The sequence below is a fragment of the Onychomys torridus genome, chromosome 7 (assembly GCF_903995425.1).
Source record: "Onychomys torridus chromosome 7, mOncTor1.1, whole genome shotgun sequence".
Lineage (NCBI taxonomy): Eukaryota > Metazoa > Chordata > Mammalia > Rodentia > Cricetidae > Onychomys > Onychomys torridus.
In genome coordinates, this window is record NC_050449.1 from 100,796,967 (window position 1) to 100,816,672 (window position 19,706).

Below are 19,706 nucleotides of genomic sequence, written 5' to 3' on the forward strand. Positions count from 1 at the left end.
TACCACTGGGTTCCTAATCCTACTGGCCTTTTATTTCTGGAGTGAATTTGAATTATAAGAAAATATTACATATTAACAAAGCTTTGTATACATTAAAATTGCAAAGACTTTCAAATGTCTTATAGGTTTTAATTTCTTATTCATTCTGACACACCTACTGTATCGAAAGAGGCTGTCAAGAGAGTGGGCTTACACGGAAGTTTATAGTACACATTCTAGATTTACTAGGATGGTATTCATGGTAAGAAATGCATAAAGTTCTACTTTAAAAGACATGATTGTAATGTTACTTTACTTATTTGTTTCTTTTGCTTTTTTTCCCCCAGACAGGGTCTCACTAGGTAGCACTCAGTGTTCTGGAACTCATTCGGTAGACCAGGCTGGCCTGGAACTTAACAGAGATCCACTTGCCTCTGCTGGGATTAAAGGTATGCGCCAACACTGCCTGGCTTGATTTTTTTTATTTTTATTTTAAAGAGTCTCACTCTGTAGCCCAGGCTGGCCTTGAACTCATGACTACCATCCTACCTCACTCGACTGAATCTGAGATTACAAGAGTGAGTCACCATACTTGACAGGTTGTAATTTCTGGGTTAAGAAACTAAAAGTATATTTTTATTATACTTTTTTGAGATAGTGCATTAAGATTATAGTCTTATGGTATCAAGTCTGACAAGAAACCGAGTGTCTTTAAAACAAATTAGTCAAAGCAATACCCTTACCTTAAAGTAAGTCTTGCTATAAATGGTTATATTAACCAATCATTTAACACAACTCTTATTCTTGTGTGACTCAAATAAGTCAAGCAACTATCTAGTGTGCACTTGCTTAAAGGTAATCAATATATTGTGCTTTGGGGATCTTGCAAAAAAATTTCTTTTTTATGACAAACATTGAACATTATCTTGACATACTATAGAATATTTAAGTTTAGAACACTTCAGTTAAGGCTACAATAAATGGTTTATTTTGAACAGATTATAAGAGGCATTCTCAGGAAGATTAGAATCTTAATGCCACCATGTCTAGATTAGACAGCAGCAGGACACTGAGTCCATGCCAATCTTATTAGACCTTAACAGTCTTGGAAGATCCATCTGAGAAATTACAACTCTAGTTGGCATATGATTTCCAAGCAAAAACAAGGAGTTATTTGTAAAAGTGCCTGCTACAGATTTCTATTACATTCTGTTCACTGTTAAATGGAGAGTTTGATAGTTTGAATTCTCTCAGTGGATACAATGAACAGGAATATAATCAGGCAGGAAAAGGGGGAGGAGCATCAGGTATTTTATTGACTACCACACAGATTTTCAGTAGATAAAGTTCTTTTAGGTAGCCACATTTAATGGCAGAACAAATTCTGCAACAGTGTTCTTGGTACTATATTTACTCTAGTAATGTCAATTTTAATATACACAAAGCTTTTTGTTGTTGTTGTTGTTAAAAAATATTAAAGTCACTCCTTTGGAACAAACCACTCCTTCAACCTTTTTTTTTTTTAAATTGTACAGACTTGTTCCATTTTCATGAATATCTAGACTTGGTGAGTGAAGCAACCTGATTGGCTTCCATCCAGCTGGTAGCATCTTGCAAGTGATAAAACTCCACGAAGGCGAAACCACGGCTTACACCTAGAGACAGCATTCAGATATAGACGGGATACTCGTGTTAGTCAGTTCCTTTATAACAGGTGAATCTCTCTCCCACTGCTTCAATACTGCGTGACAAAGCCAATTGGGAAGCAGCTTTACAAATGTGACTTGACTTGGGGATCTTCTTGATACTTTGCCATGGCAAGGAACAGCCGCCTGAATTAAATGCCACTTGATTTGATTCCACACTTACATGCAACCGACTACGAACAGTCAAACAAGGAGTTTATAAATCACTACTTACCGAAGGAAAAGAAAACCCCTAAAAGCAAAGTTTTAAAAAAGTTCCTCGGATGCTAGCATCATTTTCAAAGTCATATTCCTTAGCCATGGCAAACCTTTCATTCTGAATTCATGTGTTTGAAGACTGGGGTTTATCAGGAGGTTCTTTAGGGACTGAGGTGGGGTGGGGAAGAGAACTGTATGTAACAGGCAGGAACTAAGCAAGCTCTCACCTGTTTTCCTCTTCATCAACCTCACATCTGCAGGCTGAGGGCCTTCAAAGGACTCCATCATTTCTCGAATCTGTACAAGGTTTTACAATCAGTTTAAGCTACAGCCATAAAGAAAGTTTAAGGACTGGGATTTTATCAACTGTTTAATTAGTCAAGCTTTTCACTTACACCAACAAAACACATTTATCTTAAAAGTCAAAGACTGTTTTCATGAAAATAAACATCATAACCTTGTTAAATGCTGCAGAGATACTTCCCTTCAGTGCAATTATCTGTTATTGAGGCACATAGGGGGGCAGAGATAGCTGCATAATAGAGAGACCTCACCTAAACCAACAAACAAAACAGGGTGAATAAGCAAGCCTAGGCTACATAGAACGACCTTGAAACAAAAAGGAGGGGGGACGCACAATGTTTTATTTCATTCAGTAGATTGTATCCTACCTTAAAGTGTACAAAAAAGAAGAGGGACATTGGTGGGGTAGAGACAAGACAGACACAGAAACACTGTGTTCCAAGCCTACTCTAACACCCCTAATACTTCCACCAATTCAATCCTTTCCTGGCCTATTGAGTTAGTCAATAAAGGAATATACAGATTCACATTTTTTTTTTACCCCCGAGAAAAGGGTTTCTCTGTGTAACAGCTCTGGCTGTCCTGGATCTCGCTCTGTAGCCCAGGCTGGCCTCAAACTCACAGAGATCTGCCTGCCTCTGCCTCTCAGTGGTGGGATTAAAGGTGTGCACAAGTGCCACCTGGCTCAGATTCTCTTTCTAGCCCACACTTGGTTATACGTTTGGCATAGTTGATATTAGCTTGTTAATAAACAAAGGCTACTGAGGTTTTTCTCTATCATTTATCAAAAAAAGAAAAAAATTATGGGCAAAGGTTGATCCAAGACTCACACAGTGGAAGGTTGATCCAAGACTCACATAGAAAACTGATCCCTGCAAGCTGTCTTCTGACCTTCACATATTTGTGTTCCCCCAAATAATAAACTCTACTTCATTTGAGACAGCATCACATGCAGTCAATGCTGACCTTAACTTGATTCTTCAGCCCCTATCTTCCAAATGCTGAGACAGAACTCTGATCTTCATATATGCCAGGTAAGCACTCTTAAAAACTTAGCTACATTCCTAGCCCAGAAATCCTACTTTGAAAATCAAACTTCTTATGGAAGTTTTACTAGTTTCTCTAAAGATTAAAACATGCAGAATCATAATCCTGTCTCCTTATTAACATGACAGCCTTCAAAAGTAAGCTGCAGGATGGTTTCCTTTATGTTATCTACTTCTGTGGATTTCCAAGGCCATACAACAAATTTAATCAATAAGCTTTCCCGAATCATTCTGGAGGATTTCTTACACTCCTTACTTATAGCTTCAACGACCCTAGCAAACTTTGTGTGTGTGTGTGTGTGTGTGTGTGTGTTTACATCATATACACGAGTGTAAGTGTGCACATGTGGAGATCAAACCAGAACATCACATGTCTTCTATCACTGTTCACCTTCTTGGGACAGGGTCTCTCACTAAATCAGAAACTTGCCTTTTTAGCTAGACTAGCTGGCAAACTGGCTAATGAACTGTTGGGATCCACTTGTCTCTACACTTCAGTGTTGGGGATGACCTAACATGCAGTCAGCACCTATTATGTGGGTGCTGGGGACCTGAACTCAGGGCCTAGTGCTTGCAGACCAAGCACTCAAGCTACAGAGCCATCTCCCCAGCCTTTCTTGTATAGTTGGCTAGGTTTTCTTTCTTTCTCTATTTATTTTTTAATGATTTATTCATTTTCATTTTTTTGTGCATTGGGGTTTTGTCTGCATGTACGTCTGTGTGAGGGTGTCAAATCTGCTGGAGTTACAGGCAGTTGTGAGCTGCTACATAGATGTTGGGAATTGAACCTGGTTTTGTGTGGTACACACCTTTAACTCCAGCATTTGGGAGGTAGATACTGGAAGGAGGAACTCTAAGTTCAAGGTCCACATGGCCTACATAGTGAGCTCCAGGACAGTCAAGATTACAGAGACCAGCCACCCTCTTTTAAACAAAAAATTCCACAAAAAACCATAAACAAACAGGGCTGGAGAGATGGCTCAGCAGTTAAGAGCATTGGCTACCCTTCCAGAGGTCCTGAGTTCAATTCCCAGCAACCATATAGTGGCTCACAACCATCCGTAATGAGATCTTGTACCCTCTTCTGGCCTGCAAGCATGCGTGTAGGCAGAACACTGTATGTATAATAAATAAATAAATCTTTTAAAAAACATAAACAAACAAACAAATAAAGGTCTTGCTATATAGCCCAGAATGGCTTTGATCTCAGTTCAAGCAACCTTCCTGCCTCAGCCTCATTAGCAGCTGAGATTGATTATAGGCATATGCTATTGTATCTAGCTATATCTAGCCAACTACAACCATCATATGCTGTCTTGGCTATGCATTCATGTTCTTCTTTTCTTTTTTGGTTTTTCGAGACAGGGTTTCTCTGTGTAGCTTTGCGCCTTTCCTGGAACTAACTTTGTACTAACTTTGTAGACCATGCTGGCCTCAAACTCACAGAGATCTGCCTGCGTGCGCAATCACCGCCCTCCCCCCCCCTTTAAAGATTTATGATTATGTTTACAGTTTTCTGCCTACACGCTGGAAGAGGGAACTGGATCTCATTGTAGATGGATAAGAGCCACCATGTGGTTGCTGGGAATTGACCTCTGGAGGAGTAGCCAGTGGGCGCTCTTAACCCGAGCCATCTCTCCAGCCCGCATTCATGTTCATTCAAGGGATGGTAGTGGCTTTGCACCATGGTGACATCTAACACAATACATACGTGTAGAGGATCATAAATAATGAAATAACAACTCATTATTAACTTCAACAACCTATCTTACATTTACTACAATGGCTACTTCCAGTTTAAAAATCTACTATATTAGGCCGGGCGGTGGTGGTGCACAATTCTAATCCCAGCACTCGGTAGGCAGAGGCCAGTGATCTTAGTGAATGAGGCCAGCCAGAGTGAGTTCCAGGACAGCCAGGGCTGTCTCAAAAAACCAACCAACCAACCAACCAACCAAACAAACAAACAAAGCCAAGTAAGCCAAGGAACACAAGCTTCTCGGAGATTTCAAATGGAAAATGTAATTCTGTTCAAAATAAAATACAGCCAGATTATTAATAATGTTAATTTTTTGGTTTTCTTTTTTGGTGGTGCTAGAACCCAATCCTTGGGTTCTTTAAGGATCTTATTATTTATCTCAGGCTGGCCTGAATTACTGATCTTTCTGCCTCAGCCTCCTGAGTGCTTAGATTACAGGTACATACATAGCATTAGGCTGGGCACTAAAAATTAACTTTTTCTTTAAAAAAAAAAAATTAAAATTTTATGCACATAGGTATTTTGCCTGCATGTATCTCTATGTTCCATATTAGTGCCTCATTCATTCCCTTGGAGGTCAGAAGAAGGCATCAGATATCCTGGAACTGGAGTTACATAAAACTGTGAGCCATCATAAGGATGCTGGTAATTGAACCCAGGTACTCTGGGAGAGCAGTCAGTGCTCTTAATTGCTGAACCATCTTTTCAGCCTCTTAAATAAATGTAGTTTGTTAAGGGGAGGAGGCACTCGAGGGTTGAAGTGACCTTCTGAGCTAGGAAAGAGCAATGCTAAAAACAAAAGTAAATTTTTTTGTTGAGGCAGTATATGACTCTGTCCTCCTGGCTGGCCCAGAACTCACTATATCGATCACAATGGCATCTCAGGGAGACCCTCTGGCTTCTACCTCTTACGTGCTGAGATTACAGGTGAGTTGTCACGCCCAGCTTTGAAATTTTGTTGTTTTTTGGAACAGAGTTTATCTGCATAGCCCTGGCTGTTCTGGAACTCTCTCTGTACACCAGGCTGGCCTTGAAGTCATGGATCCGCCTGACTCTACCTTCTGAATGCTGGGATTAATACCACCATTGCCCAAGCAAGCTTTGAAATTTTGAAAGCATAAATTAGCTTTACCTTCTAAGAGCTAATGAACAAACAAGGATTATACTCGGAAACCTTAGAAAATTCTACATTGCACTTCAAAGATTAGACATAAACAGTACTTTACTTTGGTCTATCACCAAAGAAAGAAATGTATTTCACTAAGTGACATAAGAGCCTAAGACAGCACCAGGAGACAATGAGTAGTTTGTCATGCCTACTGACATGTTAGAAGTATTGTTTCTCTTACATCGCTCTCTGTGATGGTGATAGGAAGGCCTCGTAGCATGATGGTCTTGCTTTCTCTTTCATCACTGATGTCATGTCTATAATCATGCTCTCCATAGTCACCATCTGAATGGTAGCCATCTTCAGATCGGTCACTGTTCCTTCTTTCACGTTCTCTCTGGTCCAAAGAAAATAAAATTATAATTAAACTCACCCTATACTTGGATCTATACTCTATGTGTACCATGTGCACACCTGGTACCCAGAGTCCAGAAGATGGTGCCAGAAACCTTGGAATTGGAGCTAAAGGCAGTTGTAAGCCACCCTGTGGGTGTTAGAAACCAAGCCTGGGTCCTCTGCAAGAATAGCAAATGCTTTAACTGCTGAGCCATCTTTCTAGCTCTCAATGCAGTATTTCTTAAAATGACATTCACTTAATTGAGAAGAATGATTTAATAATTCACTATAAAATACACTAACACCTAAGACGTCTTGTGATAGTATAAAAATTATCATATATGTAGAAAAAGTGGGAAAGGCATGTAAGTTATATAGGCAGTATAATTATTTCCAAACATAGATATGAACAAATATGTAATATAAAAGAAAAGTATTTAAGGTGACTCAAATTACAACTTAAATATTCTGAGGCATAGGATAGTGTATTGTTAGAATTTTGTATCTTAAAAACAAGACAAAACAAAACAAAAAACTAATATGGGGAACCAAATCCATGGTCTTGTACATGCTAAGCAAATGTTCTATCCCTGAGCTACATTACTCGCCCACCTTCCATATCTTTAAAATGTGAACAACACATCATAGGGCAGAATGGCCCATGCCTTTAATCTCAGCACATGGAAGGCAGAGACAGGAGATCTCTGTGAGTTTCAGGCTAGCAGGGTCTACAAAGTGTTACAGGATAGCTGAGATACATAGTAAGACCATGTCTGGGGGTGGAGGGTAACAACACTACCTTTTTTTTTAAATTAAAATTTTTCATTTATTTTATATTCCGACCATAATTCCCCCCCTTATCCCCCTACACAACACCTATCTTATAAGGTTGTTATTGGGATGCACAGAAGTTCACAAAGTTCAAGTTCTCAAAAGGAGTCCATGGCGAACCTAACACAAACTTTGGCTATTAATATTAATACTATTAAAGTAAGGCTGCTGGGCAGTGGTGGCGCAAGCCTTTAATTCCAGCACTTGAGATGCAGAGGCAGGTGGATCTCTGTGAGTTCAAGGCCAGTCTGGGCTACAGACTGAGTTCCAGGAAAGGCTCCAAAGCTACACAGAGAAACCCTGTCTCAAAAACAAAAGGACCTACTTTGTCTTTGGAAGTTACAGTCAAACTGAATATGCTTCAGAGTAATAGGTACAATATTCTAGTTGCCATACTACCTATACAAGATGACTGACCATATAATTTTAATCCTAATTTTAATGAGCAATTGCTATTACTCACCTCTGGACTATCATAGTCTCGATAGTCATCATATCTATCACCTCTCCGATCATCACTTGATCTTTTATAATCTGAGTCCCTCCTCCTGCTTCTAGATTCACGTTCATCACGGTCATCTCTGTCTATAATAGAACCATATCTTCCACTACGTTCTGTTCTACTCACTCTGCAAAGAAAAATAATGTTCATTTAATCTTAAGTATATCATTTTGTACATTCAGAAAATGAATTGTCCCACATATTAGTTTATAAGGTACATCCAAATAGTTTAATGTATCCCTTAAAATGTACCACCAATCTCCAGTTTACAAAGATAACTTCTGAGAAAACATACACAGGCAGGTCAGGGAGCACATGCCCTTAATCATAAGGGGCAGAGGCAGAGGCAGGAGGATCTCTTGAATTCCAGACCAGCCAGGTCTACATGGTGAAACAATCTCAAAAAAGAAAAAAAGAGATAAAACATCTATATCCCTATATATAACTGACACTAAATCAGAATTTTTTTTAAAATATGAAACGCTTCACGAATTTGCGTGTCATCCTTGCGCAGGGGCCATGCTAATCTACTCTATATAGTTCCAATTTTAGTATATGTGCTGCCGAAGCAAGAACTAAATCAGAATTTTTGAGAAGGGAACATATTCAAAATTTATTCTTGTGCTTTTTCCTTTCCTTTTTTTTTTGTTTTTAAGACAGGGTTTCTCAGTGTAGCCATGCCTGGAACTTACTCTGTAGACCAGGCTAGCCTCGAACCTAGAGATCTATCTGCCTCTGCTGAAATTAAAAGTGATCTCCACCACTCCTCGATATCAAATATATCTTAACTCATGTACTCTCAAGGGTACTATACATACCAGAAATGGACCAATGCCCTAAGTCTTCCCTCCAACCCCCACCCTCAAGCCTTTAACCAAGTAGTTCATTTGTACACATAAGGGGATGAATACATCAAACTAACAGCTTCAGAAAACTTTTATTTCCTGTAACTTTTACTACTGGCAACAAAACGGGTAACCTCCCCCTCCCCGAGACAGGGCTCTGTGTAGCTTTGGCTGTCCTGGAACTAGCTCTACAGACCACGATGGCTTCGAACTCAGAGATCCACCTGTCTCTACTGGGATTACTGCCCAGTAAAAGGGTAAACATTTTAATTACACATATTAGAATAGACTGCTGTCATAGATAAGTCTCTCTAGGATGTCAATTTTTCATCTTATTGAGAAGTAAAGGCTATGTTAAATCAACTGATTTGAGATGGTGTGTCCACAGCTGCTGAGGTAGTGAAAAGTTTTCATCTTTGTTTAATGTACTTGGTCCTACTAGGGATGGATCCCAGAGCTTTATATGCTATGAGCTATATCCCAGCCCTAAAATGCTCTCATCTTAATCCTCTAGCTTTTTCCTCTCTTGATAGAACACATGATCCAGGCTGCTCAATGCTCTAAGTCTTGCATTGTGTCATTAGGGAATAGCAAGGTCTGGCTTTCACTCACTGCTTGTCAAGCAGGCTTTGAATAGCTCCAGTCCTCGGTTGGAACTTCCCATAGCCTACTCCATACTGCTTTCCTTAGCCTAATTCTTACTTAGCCTTCAGATTTCACTTAAGAGAACTTTCTCCAAGAAGCTTTCCTGGCTGTGTACAAGAAAAACACGTAGCCGTAGCCGGGCGGTAGTGGCGCACACCTTTAATCCCAGCACCCGGGAGGCAGAGCCAGGTGGATCTCTGTGAGTTCGAGGCCAGCCTGGTCTACAGAGCCAGAACCAAGACAGGCACCAAAACTACACAGGGAAACCCTGTCTCGAAAAACAAAACAAAACAAACAAACAATTGTTTGGTAAATAAACAACTTGTTTCTATTGGGTTTTTTTTTTTTTTTTTGGAGGCAGGGTTATTATTATATATTACGGGGTTTTTTGTTTTGTTTTGTTTTTTGAAGCAGGCTTTCTTTATGTAGTCCTTGGTTACTCAGTCTGCCTCTGCTGGGAATAAAGGTGTGAGCCACCATCACACAAGGATATCTAAACAAATAGTTCAGTCCCCACTAAAATGCTGAGATCAAAGGCATGGAATGTATTAAAACTCACCTTTTGTCTGAACCCATTGTCTCACTGAAGATCTAGCTCGAGGCTCAAAAAGGTTTAATTTTTTTCCCTAGGAGAAAAAGATTGTTGCAAATTTCAGAGATCACTTAATTCAAGTGCCCTACAAACAGGGATACAACTGTGGCTAGGATTCCACCAATCCTTAACTTGGCTAAGGTGGGGGAAGAGGAGGGCTAACTGTCAACATTAAATCATGCTTTGTTAAGAAACAGGAAAATAAAGGATACTTTAACATACTAAGACGAACACATTAAATAAGAAACTCAAGAAAGGTGAAGGCAGAAGACAGGGTGGATACTCCTACTACTATTACAAAGCAAAAAGCTCCTTGTTTTCATTATCAAAGCAACTTTATGAGAAGGCTGATGGTTAAAACATTCATCCAAGTGTCTTCATTAATATAAAATCAACACTATAATCGAAAAACACTAGATTCAAAATTTTCTGCCAATTAACTTTAAAGCCTTAGAAGGTGGAATACTGATTTGAATGAAATGTACATGTATAACGTAACGCGTGATCTATTTCAGTAAGGCAAGAAGACCTTGACTCGGCTCAATAGTTGTGTATCAATAACGCCTACGTCCTGATCGACCCGGGCCACCGAGTGACCAACAGCCTGTCCCCTGCCCAAGAACCGTAACAAAATACCACACAGGTGCACTCTTCGATACCTGTGATGTCCCACTAGCTAGTTACAGCTATTTCTAGCATCTGGTCTAAAGCAGGCGCTCAACGAATATTCGTTGACTTAATAAACGAGAGCTTTTCCGAGGGATTCCAGTTCCGGGGTCGAATGGCCACGGCTGTCCCTTGTTTCTCGGGAGGTGCCCGCACCCACCTCCGGTGGGGTGTCGTGGCCGAGATGGCGGCGCTAAGGCCTAAGCTACTGAACCCGGCACTCAGAGTCTTTCCCACCTTACCAACGTCCCTCCCCGCCTCTGAGGGGTTCCCAGTCCTCAGATCACCAACACCAAACCACCTTTCCGAGAGTGAGGTTCAGTTGCAGGCGTCCCACCACTCCGCTGAACAGGGGATTCGGGACAACGTCCCGGAAGAAACAAGCAACTCGAAAGAGGCGAGCCGAGAACAGAGTGAGGGGCGATCTAAGAAGGCTGGTAGAGCCAGAGGTGAGGAGGGGAGCGTCCCTCAAAAGCTTGCTTAGTTTAGTCCCTTCAAAGCCGCGGTTGAGCGGTCACCTCTGACGCCTGACAGGGAGACTCAAGGGACAGCACCAACGCCAAAATCACTGGGACGTAATGGACGGCCGCCGCACTCACCCCCCAAGAGGGAACGAAGCAGAAGCAGTAGCGGCTCTACGTCCCAGAACCTCCTACAAGGTTCGGCCGCTCCACAAAATGGCGTCTCCACCGACGGTCTTCTCCTACCCACAGTACCTCGCGCCTGGCCCCACCCCACCCCACCCACCCGCCTCTTCAGAGGCATCCAATCAGCGAAGGCGCCTGTCTGCGCGAGGGCTGCCGGGAAGTGTGGTCTCCCAGGCAGCCTGTCACTCGACCCTGTGTTAATTATTTCGCGTATTTCATCTTCCCCCAGACAAAGCTGCCATTCAGCCTCTGAGGACCCGGATGTGAACTCTACAAGCACCCCACACATTGTAAAACATATAATACCGCTTCTAGAGATGGAATGCTACTGATTACTGTCCTGGAGGCTAGGTTAGATTTTTGTGCGGGGACGCGGGTGGGGTCCGGGGAGGAATCTTCACAAACATCCTTTTAACTTTGTAAAACCTGTGAGATGGTGTTAAACTGACTTTTTTTTTTTTTTTTTTTCCACACAGGGAACTTGAGTTTTATGGAAACCGGGGAAATTCTTGTAAGCAAATCTTGATAGTATCATTCCATTCTCTAAAACAAGATCGCAAATTGGGTGTGATGGCACATGCCTTTTAGTCCTAGTACTCTGAGGCATAGGCTAGCAGATCCCTGGGTTCAAGGTCAGCCTGGTCTACAGAGGGAGTTCCAGGAAAGCTAGGGAGGGCTACAAAGAGAAACTCTGTCTCAAAAAAAAAAAAAAAAGAGAGAGAGAGAGAGAGAGAGAGAGAGAGAGAGAGAGAGAGAGAAAAGAAAAGAAAGAGAAAGAGAGGAGAGAGAGAGAGAGAAAGAAAAAGCATATGTATGTGAGTCTGTATATTTGTTGTTGTGTTAAAACTTGAACCCAGGGACTTTTTGTTTTTTGAGACAAGACAGGGTTTCTCTGTGTAGTCCTGGCTGTCCTGGAACTCACTCTGTAAACCAGGTTGTCCTCAAACTCAAGAGATCTGCCTGCCTCTACCTCCCGAGTGCTGGGATTAAAAGCATGAGCTACTACTGCCACTGCCTGCCAAACCCAGGGCCTTTTGAATGCTTAAGTGCTAGCATTGAGCTACATCCACAACCATGCTCAATCAAGCTTGAGTTAAAGCTGGATGTGGTGGTGCACACTTTTGATCCTAGCACTTGGGAGGCAGAGGCCCGTGTCTGTGAGTTGCAGGCCAGCCTGGTTTACAAAAAAGGTTCTAGGACTGTCAGGACTGTTACACAGAGAAACCCTATGGGGAAAAATAAAACCAACCAACCAACAAAAATTTATGAGTTTAAACATAGATCCAATCATTGCAATTCCTACTATGAATGATGCAAGATGTCACCCACTGGGTTTATTGGCCACTACCAGTGATCTATCTGCCTAACACCTGCCTTTTAGTCCTAGTACTCTGAGGCATAGGCAAGCAGATACCTGGTACTTTAATATTTATTTAGAGACAGGGCCTTATGTTGCCCAGTCTTGAACTCACTATGTAACTAAGGATGACCTTGAGCTCTCTAATCCTCTTGCTTGTACTTCCCAAGTGCTAGGACTACATGCTTGCACCATCAAGCCTGGTCTCGTCAACAAGTTTTGTTTTTAAGACATTTTATTTTTGAGGTGTGGGGGCTGGAAAGATGGCATACTGATAGAGAGAACTGGATGCTCTTCTAGAGATTTATTAGTATACAGTCTTCTGCCCAGAAAATGGCACCAGATTTCATTATTAGATGGTTGTTAACCACCATATGATTGTGGGGAATTGAACTCAGAACCTCTTGAAGAGCTGCCAGTGCTTTTAAGTTTTGAGCCATCTCTCCAGCCCTCTCCATGTACCATTTTTGTGCCTCATGCTCAAGGAGGTCAGAAACCAAATGTGATCCACTGGATCTCGAGTTATAGGCAGTTATGAGCTTCCTGAAATGGATGCTGGAATCTTGTCCTGGGTCCTCTGGAAGAACAGCAAGTGCTTTTTGTTTTTTTGTTTCTCGAGACAGGGTTTCTCTGTGTAGCTTTTGCACCTTTCCTGGATCTCGATCTGTAGACTAGGCTGCCCTCGAACTGGGATTAAAGGTGTTCGCCTTCGCCACCACCACCCGGCCAGCAAGTGCTTTTAACCACTGAGGCCTCCCTCAGTAAATTATTCTTAGAGCATCCTCAAAGTGTTTACTGGGCTGGGCTGGACCCATGAAAGTTAAGTTTTTTTTTTTTTTTTTTTTTTTGGAGCTGAGGATTGAACTCAGGGCCTTGCACTTGCTAGGCAAGCATTCTACCACTGAGCTAAATCCCAATCCCCCCCCCATTCTTTTTTTTTTTTTTTTAATGTATCACAGGCTTTAATTTTTTTATTTTTTTATTTTTATTTATTTATTTTTGCCGGGGCTGAGGACCAAACCCAGGGCCTTGTGCTTGCTAGGCAAGCACTCTACCACTGAGCTAAATCCCCAACTCCCTTTGGTTTGTTTTTTGAGACAAGAGTCTTATTATGTAGCTCTGGACCTATCAGATCCACTGGCCTCTGCTTCCTGAGAACTTGCTAGCATTAAAGGTGTGAGCCACCAGGCCTGACTGCCAACTCACTTTTAAACTAAAAACTCCTCTACCCACCCACCCCTGCATTCCAACCAGAGATAAATCCCACCCTCCCAGGTCTGTTTGGTTTCATTGTCCTGTGGAGTTGTGGAGTTGAACTGTATCCTCCAAGCTATCTAGTAGCTTAAGTACCAAAGACAAATAAAATGTTTTGTTGAACACAGTTTTAATAAAATATAGTCCTTTGTTTTTTCATTTAAAAAAATTTCAAAGTTGGATCAGGAAGCTTGAGAGATGCATCAGCAGTTGAGAGTGCTTGCGGCTCAGGCCAGCATAGATGTAGCACGCCTTTAATCTCAGCAATCCGGAGATAGCCTGGCGGATCTCTGCGAGTTCGAGGCCAGCCTGGTCTACAGAGTGAGATCCAGGACAGGCACCAAAACTACACAGAGAAACCCTGTCTCAAAAAGTCAAAAAAAAAAGTGCTTGCTGCTCTATGAGAGGATCCAAATTTAGTTTCCAGCACTCAGGTCAGGCAGCTCATAAGCCAGCCTGTAATACCAGCTCCGGAATATCCCACACCCTCTTCTGGCCTCTAAATGCGCCCCCCCACAGACAAATAAAAATAGTAAATATGACTAATCAGAAACAAAAATAAAAACTTGGACTAGTGATGGTTCATTGGTTAAAGTGCACTTGTCACTAAGCTGTCCTAAGTGCTGGGATTAAAGGTGTGTCTGAGGGTTTGTTGTTTGTTTGAGACAGGGTTTCTCTGTCTAGCTCTGGCTGTTCTGGAACTTATTGTAGGCCAGGCTGGCCTGGAACTCTGGACTGCTGGGACTAAAGGTGTGTGCCACTAACAACCTGTACCTTCAATAATGTGAATTTTTTGTTTGTTTTTGTTTTTTCAAGACAAGATTTCTTTGTGTAATAGCTCTGGCTGTCCTGTAACTCATTCTGTAGACCAAGCTGCCTCAAACTCACAGAAATCCGTCTGCCTCTGCCTCAAGGTGTGTGCCACCACTGCCCGTAGATAAAGTAAAATTTTAACCTCAAGACCTAAATGGTCTCAGAAAGAGAATGGATTACTACAAGTTGTCCTCAGCTCTTCTCCCCAAATACACACAAAATTAAAGTTCAAAAAAATAAAAGTTGCCAGGGAATGAGATTGCCTGTAATCTCAGTTCCCAGAGAGGCAGAAATAAGAGGATGATGGAGAGTTTGAGGCCAGACTGAATTACAGAGTAAAACTTTCAAAAAAGCCTCTGAGCCCTGCGAAATGATTTTCACGAGTCTGCTAGAAAACAAAACCAAAAACAACTTCCCCATTATCTGGCAAAAAAATAAAAACAAGACTTTTGTCCCAGTATTGGAACTAATGCTCTAGAAAATGAAGTGACAAAGTTTTTGCTTTGAGACAGGGTCTTAATGTATCCCACCCAGGTTAGCTAAGGACAACCTTGGACTCCTGCAGCTCCTCCCTTCTCTGCCTGATGGAGTGATGGGATTTATACTGGTATAACCATGATTCTGAAGATAGTTCAGTGGTTAAGAGCATTTGCTTTTAGTTTATACACGCAAATGGTAACTCATAACCACCTGTAACACTTTCTTTTGGCCTCCTTGGACACTAGGTATGATATATATACATACATGCAGGCACTTACGTATAAACATAGAGATGAATCTTTAGGGCTGGGTATGATGGCACAGGCCTTTAATCCCAGCACTCAGGAGATAGAGACAGGAGGATCTCTGTAAGTTTGAAGCGAGCCTGATCTACACAGCAAGTCCCCACAGTTAGGGCTACATAGTAAAATCCTGTCTTAAAAAAACAGCAAACAATAAAAAAACCCCACAGATTTCTGTAAAAACTCTTGCATAGGGTTGGGGATTTAGCTCAGTGGTAGAGTGCTTGCCTAGCAAGCTCTGGGTTCAATCCTCAGCTAAAACAAAACCAAAACCAAAACCCAACCAACCAAACAAAACTCTTGCATATACCAAAAAACAAAGCAAAAAACCTAAAAACCCCAAACAAACCAAAAACAAACCTCAAAAACTACATTAATTGACCAGAGGTAGGTTTTGATGAGCTAAGAGAGAGAAAATGACAGAATAACCTAGCAAGTATTTTCCATGGTTGTAACAATTATCCAATATCCTAGCTTTGACACTGATAAAAGGCCTTGGGAAACTTTCTATAGGACATCACTTTTTACATCCACTCCTACTTTTATCAGTATTCAAGGTGGTTTTTCCTTCTCTTTGGAAAGATTGTTTCAATTCAACTACTTTATCAAATATGATCAGAGAAATATATTACAAATAATGACAAGCAAAGGTTAAGCTAGGCCAGGTGTGATATTGCATACCTTTAATTCTAGCACTTGGGAGACAGAGCAGGCAGATCTGAGTCTGAAGTCAGCCTGGTGTATAAGAAAAGTTCCAGGTCAGCCAAGGCTACAATGTGAGACCCTGTCTCAAAAAAACAAAAAGCAAGCAAAAAACAACAACAAAAAACCCTACCATAACTGGATATTATTGCACCCCAAAAAGAAGCTAATTTTTACTTTAAAAGTGTGTGCCACCACTGCCCAGCACCTTTCTTTCTCTTAACACCTGTCTTTACATACACATAAAATAGATAATAAGTAGAGAGAGCTGGGTGGGGTGGAAATAACTGTAATTCTAGCAGTTAAAAGGCTGAGATAGAGGGATCTAGAGTTCAAGGCCAGCCTAGCCTAGATAGTAAGACCCTGCACTAACTTGAGACTCAGGTTTTTATTTAGAAACATAGTATGTGAAAAAGTAGTTACTATAAAAGTATGTGTCAGTAACAAAATAACACTAACTAGAGATTGTAACTCTAGAGTTTGTAAGTTGCCAAAAGAGGTATTCCTGATCTGAGGTTCCAGCACTCTGGAGGCTTAGACAGCAGGATCTTGAATGTGAGGCTACCCTGAGCTAAAAAATGAGTCTAGCTAGCTTTAAATTCATGGAGATCAAGAGAGCTCCATTTTTTTCCCAATATTTATTTATTATGTATACAGCATGTATGACTGCAGGCCAGAAGAGGGCACCAGATCTCATTACAGATGATTGTGAGCCACCATGTAGTTGCTGGGAATTGAACTCAGGACCTCTGGAAGAGCAATCAGTGCTCTTAACCTCTGAGCCATCTCTCCAGCCCTCCTTTTTTTTTTTTTTTAAGAGTTAAAATGCTTTATTCAGAGGCTTGGAGAGGCCCACACTGTCTGCTGTCCTCCATTGGGCAGATCTTTGAGGTCTACCGGTCGCTAAGAGCGAGAGCACTGCTTCTTGAGTTTTGGAATTAAAGTAATGTGTCATCATGCAGGCTTTAAAAACAAAACAAAATAAAAAACTCACATTGGAAGCAAATTTAGTGAAGCTGTATTCACAATAATGGTGGAGAAGTTGACATGGGATATGAAAGACAGCAAATACATTATGTAAAGTTTTAAATTTGGAGAGACCTGAGGCAGGTGCTGCAGAGGTGAACCAACATGAAGTGATCTATAAAGCACAGAACTAAAAGCACTCAAAAAAGGGGCTGCAGGTTTTTATTTCCCTGTAGTCTTGGGGTGGTCAAAAGAGGACTTCTAAATCTTTAGTTAGTAAACCTACATCTGGAAATGTGCTGTACCTTAGCAGTTACCAAAAATCACATGCAAAGAGAGGCTCTTCTCATGGTGGGCAGTGGTGGTGCCTTATAATCTCAGCACTCGGGAGGCAGAGGCAGGCGGATCTCTGTGAGTTGGAGGCCAACCTGGTCTACAGAGAAACCCTATCTTGAAAAACCAAAATGAGAGGGGGAGGGGGAGGGAGGGAGGGAGGGAGGCTGAGATCCTTCTCATTGATTAGATTAGGACTATGACTCTAAAGTCTAGCAGTATGCACATTAGCTGTGTTCACTCTATTACTCAGACAGTAGACAGTGCTCCCCAGCTCACCACAGTACTAGTTGACCATTTCAGCATCAGATGTGTCCACACGGAGGCATTTTCTACTTCTTTTTTTTGTTTTTCGAGACAGGGTTTGTGTGTGTAGCTTTGCACCTTTCCTGGAACTCACTTGGTAGCCCAGGCTGGCTCGAACTCACGGAGATCCACCTGACTCTGCCTCCCAAGTGCTGGGATTAAAGGCGTGTGCCACCACCCGGCTTCTTCTTCTTCTTCTTTTTTTTAGATTTATTTATTATGTATACAGTGAGTGTTCTGCCTGCAGGCCAGAAGAGGGCACCAGATCTCTCATTGTAGATGGTTGAGAGCCATCGTGTGGGTGCTGGGAATTGAACTCAGGACCTCTGGAAGAGCAGCCAGTGCTCTTAACCGCTGAGCCATCTCTCCAGCCCCATTTTCTACTTCTTATTATTAGCTCTACTCTTTATTCATTGTGAAAAGAAAAATGTTAACAGAATTCATTCACATTGAAAAAAAGTTTATTTAAAAAAGTTCTAGCAGCAAGAACAGTAACAAACGAAAGGAGAGATGGACAAACAAAACAAGAAGGAGGTTGTGTCCTGTGGGAATCTCCACTCTTAATCGAGTTCTTTATATCGAGCAAACATAACTCTTCGAACAGCATCTCGGTAAGTTTCATTGGACTGTCTCTTGCTGGTTCTTCCTGGGGCGCCACCACCAGGTCCCCTCATCCGGCCTTCAGTCTGAAGGACAAAGAGTAAAGTGAGATCTTTGGAGAGGATCACAATGCCATGATTTCAAATAAAGGCTTTCATATCAGACACATAGGTTTGAACAGGAATGAAAAGAGTCAGTCTTTGAAGGTTGACAATTTCAAAAACCCAACCCTACCCAAATGGGCAATATTTCCCATGATTATCTTTTCCAGGGGTTCTTCCTGAATATAAGGAGCTATGCCCTTCCAGGGACTAAGACTAACTTCATGATCCCCATATCTTAGCTATCAAAGACCTCTGCTGACAATCTCTCTCATAGACAGGTGTCTCTAATCTTTGATTACTGGCTCCCTAGCTCTGTTTAGTTCCCTGTGTCCACTAAGTCTTTTGGTAGCTTAGCCCTTCTGGTTCTTTAATCAAATGATCCTTTAGTCTCAAACTGCCTGTATTCCATAGTGTCCTCATTGCTTATTCTTTTTATAAGAGGATGGTAAACTCTATCCTAATGTCTCTGCCTTCTCACTGTCAGGGAAATCAGCAAGCACCCAGCGCAACAAGTTAAAACACAGGATCTAGGGGAGGGGATGGTGAATTGACTCAGTGCATAAAGGCACTTTCCAATAAACCTGACAACCTGAGTTCAATCCCTACAAGGTGGAAGGAGAACTGATTTCTAAAAACTGTCCTGTGACCTCTATTTTGTGCATGTGCTCTGAGGCCAGATAGAAAATGTTAAGTATAGTCTATGTTCCTTAACTCCCAGGAAGACAGAATTCATCTCACCTCCTCTGATGAACCCAATCCAGGATGGCTATATCCCAGGCCTGCCCCTTTCCTCCAGCCAGTGGCCTGCTGGGCACAGCCTCCTTTGCTATTAGTGTCAGTGTCTTCTTTGTCAACAGGGTTACGATCACTATAAGAGAAACAGATACACTTCTACCACCATTTTCAAGGTGACCTCTTGACCTCCTGGTTGAGATCTGTTTCCTATATATAAAGCAAAACTTGATATCTATGTAACTACGCTTATCCTGAGGGTGCAGAGGTGCCCCAATCATGGGAAAGAACATGAAAACTTTAAGCTTAGAGGACAGTAAGTAGATCAATCATGGATGTGGCAACAGTGGATATGAACTACAGAAATACAATGGAGGGAACACAATGAGCAGACACCACAAAAAGTGAACAGAACTTAAGAAAGATGACACATCTGAAGTGAATCCAGGCAAGTGAGGGATTTATGAGCTAGAAAATGTGCAGCAGGCAAATAAGATGATTTGTCTAGTAGAGGAGTGGTAGGAACTGATACAG

The 19,706-nt window shown here is 41.6% G+C and overlaps 2 protein-coding genes and 1 non-coding gene across 10 annotated transcripts in view; all 3 read right to left on the reverse strand.

Annotated features, from left to right (window-relative positions):
• Positions 1 to 11,293, reverse strand: part of Rbm5 (RNA binding motif protein 5) — a 32,573-nt gene extending 21,280 nt beyond the window's left edge. Inside the window, exons 1-6 of the mRNA XM_036192231.1 lie at positions 11,176 to 11,293; positions 9,878 to 9,944; positions 7,790 to 7,955; positions 6,341 to 6,496; positions 2,111 to 2,180; positions 1,561 to 1,634 (exon numbers count right to left, since the gene is read on the reverse strand). Of these exons, the coding sequence (XP_036048124.1) occupies positions 1,561 to 1,634; positions 2,111 to 2,180; positions 6,341 to 6,496; positions 7,790 to 7,955; positions 9,878 to 9,894 (483 nt within the window). The 5' untranslated portion in view covers positions 9,895 to 9,944; positions 11,176 to 11,293. The remainder of the gene's footprint in view (positions 1 to 1,560; positions 1,635 to 2,110; positions 2,181 to 6,340; positions 6,497 to 7,789; positions 7,956 to 9,877; positions 9,945 to 11,175) is intronic.
• LOC118588190 lies at positions 8,298 to 8,404 on the reverse strand. The gene has a single exon (XR_004945579.1). It is a non-coding gene; the product is annotated as a U6 spliceosomal RNA (small nuclear RNA).
• A 6,886-nt stretch (positions 11,294 to 18,179) lies between the features above and the next one.
• Positions 18,180 to 19,706, reverse strand: part of Rbm6 (RNA binding motif protein 6) — a 124,680-nt gene continuing 123,153 nt past the window's right edge. For all 8 annotated transcript variants that reach the window (XM_036192597.1, XM_036192598.1, XM_036192593.1 and 5 more), the window contains 2 exons: positions 19,179 to 19,308; positions 18,180 to 18,422 (listed from right to left, as the gene is read on the reverse strand). In XM_036192597.1, the coding sequence (XP_036048490.1) occupies positions 18,297 to 18,422; positions 19,179 to 19,308 (256 nt within the window). In that variant the 3' untranslated portion in view covers positions 18,180 to 18,296. The remainder of the gene's footprint in view (positions 18,423 to 19,178; positions 19,309 to 19,706) is intronic.